Source organism: Camelina sativa, chromosome 14 (assembly GCF_000633955.1).
Source record: "Camelina sativa cultivar DH55 chromosome 14, Cs, whole genome shotgun sequence".
In the NCBI taxonomy this organism is placed as follows: Eukaryota; Viridiplantae; Streptophyta; class Magnoliopsida; order Brassicales; family Brassicaceae; genus Camelina; species Camelina sativa.
The window spans coordinates 27,015,033-27,025,510 of NC_025698.1; the positions used below are offsets into that span (position 1 = coordinate 27,015,033).

At 32.6% G+C, this 10,478-nt stretch overlaps 2 protein-coding genes across 2 annotated transcripts in view; one reads left to right on the top strand and one right to left on the bottom strand.

Moving 5' to 3' along the window:
* The window catches only part of LOC104742577, a 3,798-nt gene extending 3,335 nt beyond the window's left edge, over positions 1-463 (bottom strand). The window contains exons 1-2 of the mRNA XM_010463595.2: positions 195-463; positions 22-97 (exon numbers count right to left, since the gene is read on the bottom strand). Of these exons, the coding sequence (XP_010461897.1) occupies positions 22-97; positions 195-415 (297 nt within the window). The 5' untranslated portion in view covers positions 416-463. The remainder of the gene's footprint in view (positions 1-21; positions 98-194) is intronic.
* On the top strand, positions 3,455-7,604 carry LOC104742580 (hexokinase-3). The gene is made up of 9 exons (XM_010463597.1): positions 3,455-4,224; positions 5,255-5,405; positions 5,506-5,685; positions 5,989-6,063; positions 6,215-6,370; positions 6,455-6,553; positions 6,650-6,777; positions 6,891-6,969; positions 7,059-7,604. Exons 1-9 carry the CDS (start codon positions 3,953-3,955, stop codon positions 7,413-7,415), a joined length of 1,497 nt encoding a protein of 498 aa, XP_010461899.1. The 5' UTR covers positions 3,455-3,952; the 3' UTR covers positions 7,416-7,604.

A 10,478-nucleotide genomic window follows, 5' to 3' on the forward strand; every position in this document is an offset into this window, starting at 1 on the left:
TCTTAAAGTAGTCTCAAGCATCTTAGTGTCATTGATATCCACTTGAGCAAACTCAGAATTCTCTCCAAGCTTAGTCACCATTGCTTCACCCTTATCTCTGCGCACAGAGGATGATTCATCAGCACAAAGAAATAGGTATCTCAAACACAATGAATTTTCAACTTCTTCGACACTTTGTTTATTTTCTGGCAAACCTGTTGCGTCCACCGACGACGATCTTAAGCTTGGGACATAGCTTAGAAAGAGCAGTAGCAGTAGACCCGCCGACCCGACCCGTTCCACCCAAAACCAATACCCGATAGTTCCGAGTAGGATCAGACAGCTTAACCTCCGGAACGCCGTCGTATTTCGTTTCGCTAGACGAAGCTGCTCGTATCGTAGCTCTGTACGGTTGCAGCAGCAGAGCTCGAGCCATTCTCCGTCTCTCTCCCTCTCTCACTCACTCACTCACCTCATCTCTTTAGCAGTTCTATCGCACGCGATGACGTGTCAGAATTTGAACGTGATAAATTGCTTGGGCTTTTTTCCAGCCCAGTAAGTAAAAATAGGTGGGCCTTATAAATGGATGGGTCTAAATGAAGAAATGGACTAAAAATATTTCTTGTTTTTTTTTTTCTTAGTTTTGAACTTTATGTACATCCAGACAAGATAAGTCGTATTCGTATTTATACGGTGTTTGAATATTAAATATATGAAATAAAATTATTCAAAAAAGTGTACAAAAAATTAAATGTAATCACATAAACTTAATAAATGCGAAATTAAATTAGATGGGGAAAAAAGAAAAAAAAAAGTTTGGTGGCGGAAGTGAGAAAAAAGAAGAAGAAAGCGTAGCGTCAGCGAAGGGTAAGCAGGTGACGTGTCAAGTCACGTGACCACAATCTGAGAAACCAAAACGCGGAGAACCTCTAGGGTTATATTATTATTAATAGACCCCCACACACGAGGGGTCAAAATGGTAAATATTACGAAACGTGTAGGTCCTATTGTTGAGTGGCAGTGAGCTGTCAAACTGGGGAAGAGCGATTTTTTTTCTCTCTTTCTTCTTCTCTTTTTTTTTTTTTTTTTTTTTTTTTTTTNGTTCCGAGTAGGATCAGACAGCTTAACCTCCGGAACGCCGTCGTATTTCGTTTCGCTAGACGAAGCTGCTCGTATCGTAGCTCTGTACGGTTGCAGCAGCAGAGCTCGAGCCATTCTCCGTCTCTCTCCCTCTCTCACTCACTCACCTCATCTCTTTAGCAGTTCTATCGTAGGCGATGACGTGGTAACTGATGACGTGTCAGAATTTGAACGTGATAAATTGCTTGGGCATTTTCCAGCCCAGTAAGTAAAAATAGGTGGGCCTGATAAATGGATGGGTCTAAAATGAAGAAATGGACTATAAATATTTCTTGTTTTTTTTTTTCTTAGTTTTGAACTTATATACATCCAGACAAGATAAGTCGTATTCGTGTTTATACGGTGTTTGAATATTAAATATATGAAATCAAATTATTCAAAAAAGTGTAAAATAATAAATGTAATCACATAAACTTAATAAATGCGAAATTAAATTAGATGGGGGAAAAAGAAAAAAAAAAAAGTTTGGTGGCGGAAATGAGAAAAAAGAAGAAGAAGAAGAAAGCGTAGCGTCAGCGAAGGGTAAGCAGGTGACGTGTCAAGTCACGTGACCACAATCTGAGAAACCAAAACGCGGAGAACCTCTACACACGAGGGGTCAAAATGGTAAATATTACGAAACGTGTAGGTCCTATTGTTGAGTGGCAGTGAGCTGTCAAACTGGGGAAGAGCGAATTTTTTTTTCTTTCTTCTTCTCTCTTTTTTTTTTCCTTCTTAAATCGCAACGTGCGTTTTCATGGGCTCTGACGCTGTTTGTCCCTCACCTTTGTAGATTTTTTTGTTTCTTTTTAATTTCCCAACAATAAAAACATTTCTTCAAAAAAAAAAAATGGCATATAAAAAACTATAATGTAAAAAATTAAAATTGCCAGCTTTTATGCGGCTGTTCGCCACATTCATAAACCAAAAGGACATTCGAATTTTTATTTTAATTATAATATATTTATATACAAACTTTTGTTACTTACCTATATAGTACATAGTTTTTACATTTTTTTAAAAAAAACTACAATTATTCTGGAATATTTTGTTTTACACAGTAGTTTAATCAAATTTGTACAAAAAAAAAAAATACGCAAAAATGTCTCCGAAGGTTTGTATGCTTAAAATTTTTAATCGTACTGTAACTAAAACGGCTTTTCATTTACTTTGTTATTATGTGAACTGAATTAAGTTAAATAAATGACGAAAAATAGCAATAATGGCTGGCAGAAAATAATAATGCCAATGAAATTTGCCAAGTTGGCTTCAAATGTAGGGCATGGTACTTAAAAAAAAAAAAAAAAAAGGGTGGAATATTACAATACAAGCCCTATACATGAGGGTTTATTTTGTTGGACAAGATTTAGCCACGAGTCATTATCAATAATTTGATTTCCATGGACCGTTTTTATTAAAAATGAAAAAATTAATCGATGGTTAAGAATTCTTCTAATTATTAATAATTTGGTGAGTGATTCTCTCCCCAACGGCAAAAAGAGCACGCCGTTGAAATATTTTAATTCAAAGCAGAGTCTTCACTAAATCGACCCGGTCAAAGGTCAAATGAAGTTTACTCTTTTTTACTACTTTATTTTTTTAATGTAATTTTAGTTAACGTTTGGTAATCTCCCTATATTTTGTAACTGACCTTAAAAGTGTGATTAAAGTAAAAAAGAGAGAGACAGAGAGAGAGAAGACTGGGCACGACGGTAATATTATAGAAATGGAGAGGGTAGAAGTGCTAATTAATTTTTCTTATGCGGTCGTATAATTTTTATTCACTTTTTCGGTGACCCATAGATAGAGAACAGAAGAACATCGTTGATAGTTTAGTTTAGAGTGGTGGAGTCAATTATTGACCCAAAAAAAAACTTCAAATTCCTCTTTTTTTCTCTGAATGTTAGTATATTTTTTGAAACAAAATTAGTGAGGAACAAAGCGGTTTTTTGTTTTGTTTTTTGTTTCATCCAAAAAAAAAAAAGACAATTAGGTTGACAAAGAAGGCGTCAGTTAACAACTAAAATTATCACATATACTATTTTCACTCCCATTTAAATAATATTTTTGTATCAGAATATTTTAAGTTTTATATTATTAAAAAACTTACCAACGGTAGTAAAAAAATGTTTCCTTCAAAATTCTCTTTACTCACAATTTTTTGTAAAAAAATTTGTCGGCAATATTATTAAAAGATAATGATAAATTTTTTTTATTCTAATAGTCTTAATTAGGTGTATAATTAATTGTGGAAAAAAACGAAACCGTCGACATCTGAAAAAGACGAGAGGGTATGTTGTAATTACGCTCTATATATATAGAAAATAAAATATATATAATCACAAGTTCGCTTTCCAAATCTCTCTTCTTCTCTCTCCTTCCGCTTTTGTCTCTGCCGAAATCCATAAATCTCTCTCTCTCTCTCTCTTCGTATTTATTTTAATCGTCACTTCACCGCCGGTGAGAAACTCGAGAGTTTTTTTTTGAACCTTCACCGGAGGTTACCGGTGGAAAAACACTATCGAAATCGAGGTGGTTAGTTTACAGGTGGAGCAGTGACAGCTAAGTTAGAAAGGCGGCGGAACAAAAAAAAAAAAGAAGTCTCAAGAGAGAAAAATAAAAGTTAAAATAAAAAAAGTAGTAGTTGATGATGATGATGATGATGATGATGATGATGATGATGAAGATGTTGGTGGAAGAGACTCGTATAGGGTTTTCTAATAGGCGTTGTTGTTCGCTGTTTCTGAACTCTTGTTTATTATTGGAGTAAGTAAAAAAATAAAAAAGCGCCACAGAGAGAGAGAGAGAGATTGTTTTTTTTTTCTTTGGTTCTGTTTTTTTTGTTTGGGTTGTGATGGGGAAAGTGGCGGTTGCGTTTGCGGCTGTTGCGGTTGTGGCGGCTTGTTCTGTTGCGGCGATGATGGTTGGTAGGAGAATGAAGAGTAGGAGGAAATGGAGGACTGTGGTTGAGATTTTGAAAGAGTTGGAGGATGATTGTGATACTCCCGTTGCTAGGTTGAGACAAGTTGTTGATGCTATGGCTGTCGAGATGCACGCTGGTTTGGCTTCTGAAGGTGGCTCTAAGCTTAAAATGCTCCTCACTTTCGTCGATGTTTTGCCCACTGGGTAAGCTTTCCTGATTAGGGATTTCATGCTTATTAACATTGATTTTTGAGTAGTGTGTGAAACATTGATTTTTGAGTAGTGTGTGAAAGATGATTCCCTGTCTTCTGTTCTCTTCTTGTTTGCTTTTTGATTATCAAGATTTAGTGATCTCAGCTTCTTTCTCTTTACTCTACATTGCATGATCTCACCAAAGTCCTTAATTTTACTGTTTCCTAAATGTAGTAAAATAGAATGTTTTTTTTGCTTGATTCTTATATATATATATATTACAAATCACTTGCTCAACGAGCTCGTTCCTGGTCGTGGTAAGGGTCTCTCGTNTCACCTCATCTCTTTAGCAGTTCTATCGCACGCGATGACGTGTCAGAATTTGAACGTGATAAATTGCTTGGGCTTTTTTCCAGCCCAGTAAGTAAAAATAGGTGGGCCTTATAAATGGATGGGTCTAAATGAAGAAATGGACTAAAAATATTTCTTGTTTTTTTTTTTCTTAGTTTTGAACTTTATGTACATCCAGACAAGATAAGTCGTATTCGTATTTATACGGTGTTTGAATATTAAATATATGAAATAAAATTATTCAAAAAAGTGTACAAAAAATTAAATGTAATCACATAAACTTAATAAATGCGAAATTAAATTAGATGGGGAAAAAAGAAAAAAAAAAGTTTGGTGGCGGAAGTGAGAAAAAAGAAGAAGAAAGCGTAGCGTCAGCGAAGGGTAAGCAGGTGACGTGTCAAGTCACNGGTTAAAGCTTTTAAGGACTTCTTCTTTCTCTTTTCCTTCTCTCTTATCTCTTACCTTTACTTTGGTATCTTGTTCCTATCTACTAGATTGCTACTGCTCAAAGAAAATGAACTGGTTTCTTCATATCGTAGCCATTGGATTCTCTCTTTTTTGAGGAAACGTATTTCAATTTCTTTTTTCTCTAGACTCATCACTGTCACAACTAGCCTGTTTGTTCAAATAGTTTACATCCAATCATTGCAGTTGTGTGTTGGATTGCACTGACTGACTGCTTTTGTTTCAGGAGGGAGAAAGGAACTTATTATGCACTTCACCTTGGTGGCACTTATTTTAGGATCTTAAGAGTTCATCTGGGTGCTCAAAGGTCCTATCTAGATGTTCAAGATGTTGAACGACATCCAATTCCTTCACATCTGATGAATAGCACCAGCGAGGTGACTATTTTGCTTATTATTTTACTCGTCCTTGCTTGTTATGTATAAATGTAAAGTACTTAATTTAGTCTCTGTTGATCTGTTGTTCACATGATTACAGGTTCTTTTCAACTTTCTCGCCTTCTCCTTGGAAAGGTTTATCGAAAAGGAAGAAAACGTGTCCAATTCACTAGGTGTTAAGAGGGAACTTGCATTTACGTTTTCGTTCCCTGTCAAGCATACTTCTATTTCTTCAGGAGTTCTAATCAAATGGACCAAAGGTTTTGAGATTAGTGAAATGGTTAGTCTTATGATACTTATATTACTTTTTATATTCTTTGCAACCTGTGGTTGTCTTTATTATATTTTTTTTGTTAATCTTAGGAATAATTTCAATTCGTACCAACTCGATAGAATTACTCTCTACTATCAAAATTCTATCTGATATCCTGATAGTGCTCTTGGGTTAACAAGAGTGGATGAACTTTAGCTTAACTATTAGCTGTGTTATGATTTTGTGGCAATGTAGTCCACCTCTTGGAATTTGGTGTGGGTACAGCATAAGCTAAACTGTAATATGATCGTATATGCCTTACTGTTTTAGGTTGGGAAAGACATAGCTGAATGTCTACAAGATGCGCTGGACCGAAGAGGCCTAAATATGCATGTTGCGGCTCTTGTAAGTGCTTTGTCATTGCAACATATTTCGTTTTCTTGCCTCTTTTACAATACGCCTTGGCAGAACTCCAATCAAAATGTCTATGTAGCTGCTGCGAGAAATTCTTATGAAATGATGCTTGGTTCTTATTTCTATTTCCTCTTTTGAGCAGGTAAATGATACTGTTGGAGCCCTGTCACTTGGATATTATCATGATCCAGACACGGTAGTAGCAGTTGTATTTGGGACAGGTAGTAATGCATGTTACTTGGAACGAACTGATGCCATAATCAAGTGTCAGGGTCTGCTTACAACTTCTGGAAGCATGGTACGAAGAACTATGTTGAGAAATCAGCTATCATGCTTTAGTTCCCAGAGAAATAAATGTAAAAGATTCTTTCTTATCTTTCAGGTAGTCAATATGGAATGGGGTAATTTTTGGTCCTCTCATCTGCCTAGAACTTCATATGACATTGACTTGGATGCAGAGAGTTCAAATTCAAATGATATGGTATTCTTTGCCTTCTTTTTCATGTTTTGTATTGCACCACCATGAGTTATTATGTGAATCAATTAGCATTAAGATCTGTTGGGGTTTTCTTTATAGGGATTTGAGAAGATGATATCAGGAATGTATCTGGGTGACATTGTTCGTAGAGTAATTCTTCGCATGTCTCAAGAGTCTGATGTCTTTGGACCCACCACGTCCGTATTATCTGAGCCTTACGTTCTAAGGTACATGTCATCTTTACATCTGATTGTTGTCTAATTTGATCTCACATCAAGTATCTTCTATCTCTCAGTACTGTTTACCAAAGCGTCTAAGCGTGTATACTTCTATCTCTCAGTACAAATTCAGTCTCAGCCATGCATGAAGATGACACACCTGAGCTACAAGACGTAACAAGAATCTTGAAAGATTTGGGGGTAAGTTAACATGTTGACTGTTATTGCGTTTTTTAATGGAACCTGAAGGTGGAAAATGTAATAAGACTTGTTATGAATGAACAAAACAGGTATCGGATGTCCCACTGAAGGTGAGAAAACTAGTGGTGAAAATATGCGACGTGGTTACACGAAGAGCAGGGAGGCTAGCAGCAGCAGGAATCGCAGGAATATTGAAGAAGATAGGGAGAGATGGAAGCGGAGGAATCACGAGCGGGAGAAGCAGAAGCGAAATCCAAATGCAGAAAAGAACAGTTGTTGCAGTAGAAGGAGGTTTGTACATGAACTATATCATGTTTAGGGAATACATGGAAGAAGCTTTGGTTGAGATATTAGGAGAAGAGGTGAGTCAATACGTAGTCGTTAAAGCCATGGAAGATGGTTCTAGCATTGGCTCTGCTCTCCTCGTTGCCTCTTTACAGTCATGAATCATTATCGTGATCTGTTCGTATTTATGGTTATATATAAAAATTGGTTATGTGCGTCAGTCAGTGTGTGTAAATAAATTATTCAATATTTGTTTGTTGTTAATTATTATTATTTTTTATTCAATATATGTAGTTTTTGTGTAAATGTTTAGGAAGGTTCTCTTTTATAAATTCTTTGGTACTTTTATTCTTGTGATGTGTATTGGAAGGCTTTTAAAGAAAAATAATTAACACTATGTAAAAGTGATGATGACGATTAATAGAATGTCAATTTCTATTGTTTTTCTTTTTGTTGCTTTTTTAGTGCCAAAGCCTCCCTACTAAAGATAACAGATAACTATATGAACTTTTATATGTTTGCTTTGTATCATGCATCTTTCAATGTTTGCTTTGTAGCATCTTTCAAAAAGAATGAAGTTCAAAATACATTTACCAAATTTCGTTTCTTTAAACTGTTCAATTTGTTCACATTAAGTAACTTTCTCATTAAGGAGTTAACACAATTGCTATTCCCTAATAATAACATAGATATTTGGAAGATTTTTTAAAGATTTAAAATTATGATTCTTTTTTTTAATTGCTATGAATTATCATATGATAGTATAATATATAAAATTATTTTTAAAAATCTAGCTTCTGTTTTGCATATATTGTGATTCGAATTTTTTAAAATGAACATATACTTTTCAATCAATATAAAAAAAATGTGTTCGACGTCCCATATCGGTTAAAATAATTTAGACAATTATTTATAGTCATATTATGAATAAGATCAAAATTAATCAAATTTCGAATAAACAAAAATCTTATATTCAAATTAATTCATACAAACCTACAGATATATAATTTTCCAGGGTCATAATTCTCTAGTAATTTCTAAATGTCTTACCAAATCTTATGTTATTGAACATAAAATTATATAAAACTGATTGGTCACTTAAAATATCATGTTATTGAATCAACAATTTGTAAAACTAAAACAAATCCATTGTAATTCAATTTTTTTTTTTTTTTTGAGAAAGTTGTGAAAGGATTTGAGTAGATTTTTACATCCACTTTTACTCACAAACAATAATTTAAAAATTCACACCTATACATGTGTTTTTTTTTTAGATACTTCAATATAAAGGGGTGTATTGGATTAGGAATTTAAGAAGATTGTATGCGAGTTTATAATATTTGGTGAAATTTAGGTGAAATAATTTAATTTTAGGATATCTAGGTGATTTTAATGAGATTTAAAAATAAGAATAAAAAAAAATTGTTGACGATTTGGTAAGATTTCATCTTTAACGACCATATGCTTGAAGAAATAAATCGGTCAGTCTTAGGGCATTAATCGACCAAATTTGTCAAAAATTTTGGTTTCAATTTTGACCTCTAGATTTGATGGGTTTCATACTCTTATCACACACCATGACAGTGTTTGTTGAGAAACAGATCAGTAATCAATTGATTTCTCTAATCGGTCTCTTGATTCACTCATCGTGATATCGCAATCGCAAACCCTAATTTAGAGAGAGGAATTTTTAACTTTAGTTTTAATATGACTATCAATATATTTAAATATCAAAAAATGGGATATACGGCAGGACGAGTTTTGATCAATATTAATAAAATATGGTGCTACAACACGAGTTTAAATCACTATTTTATTATTTTGTAAACACCACCAATATTAGAATAATAAACATGTAATATACATTCACAATAGTTTACAACAACAAAGACTTTTTAGTTATCTAAAAGCAAATAAGATATATCATTAAACTACTTATAAGATATTTACTAAAAAAAAAAACAAATTGTAAGCTATATTTTACCTTTATTAAAATTATAATATTAATAAGTCTAATTAGATAAAAAAATATTTTAATGTGACAAAAAAAAAATTATCTTGATAAAACAAACTTTAAAAGTTCTTATAATATTAAAAAGTCTAAATAGATAAAACAATATTTTAATGTGACAAAAAAAAATTATCTTGATAAAACAAACTTTAAAAGTTCGTGGATGATATGGTGGGATTAGTTTGATGGAAGGTAAGTTAGATGATAGTGCTAATTTCTTTTCACACTTCTAATTTTAAATGTGCAATCGTAATATTAAATTACTAAGTTTATACATGTAATTTGGGTTAAACCTACAAATATTAAAAATTAAATTATATAGCTTTAATATTAAACTAGAAACCTCTAAATTTAACATTATTTTTTGAAATAAAAATAAAAATTGGACCATGGGTTGAAAAATCCTAATAAGTGATTAAATAAATTGACGACACAAATATAAGTAAATAAAAAATCAACAATAGTGGGCCTTTTGTTATAGTGGCTGCGCTTATAGATTAATACATGTAATTTGGGTTAAACCTATAAATATTAAAAATTATATTATATAGCTTTAATATTAAACTAGAAACCTCTAAATTTAACTTTATTTTTTGAAATAAAAATAAAAATTGGACCATGGGTTAAAAAATCCTAATAAGTGATTAAATCAATTGACGACACAAATATAAGTAAATAAAAAATGGGAAAATGTCATGAAAACCCACTTTGGGTGTGAGTTCTGTCACAAAAACCCACTTTCCACTCATGGTATACTTTCCCAAGTTTTTTGCTTATGTGTCCACTTTCCTTTTACATTTTTGCCCTTACTAACAACTTACCTCTCTTTCTCTCCTTCTTTTCTCTCTTTTTCTCTTCTTTTTTGTTGTTAACACTTTAACAAAGTAAAATATATTTATTTGTTATCATAAAACAAATTTTCTATTTATTTATATAAAATATGTTATGATTATATATTTTCTACATTTTAAGATACATATTGCTATATTTTTTATGAATTTTTAGATTATACAGTATCCATCAGTCGTTGAACATTTGTTCAATTATAAGTGGATAATCAATTGCAGTATTGTTAATAGATAGTTACTTGTGTTTATTCATACAAAATATACATACATAAATTTGGTTAGATCTTTATCCATAGCATATTATCCATAACACAACATAGACCAAATAAGTACAAAACCCTTTAATTCTAAATTTTAAATCCTAG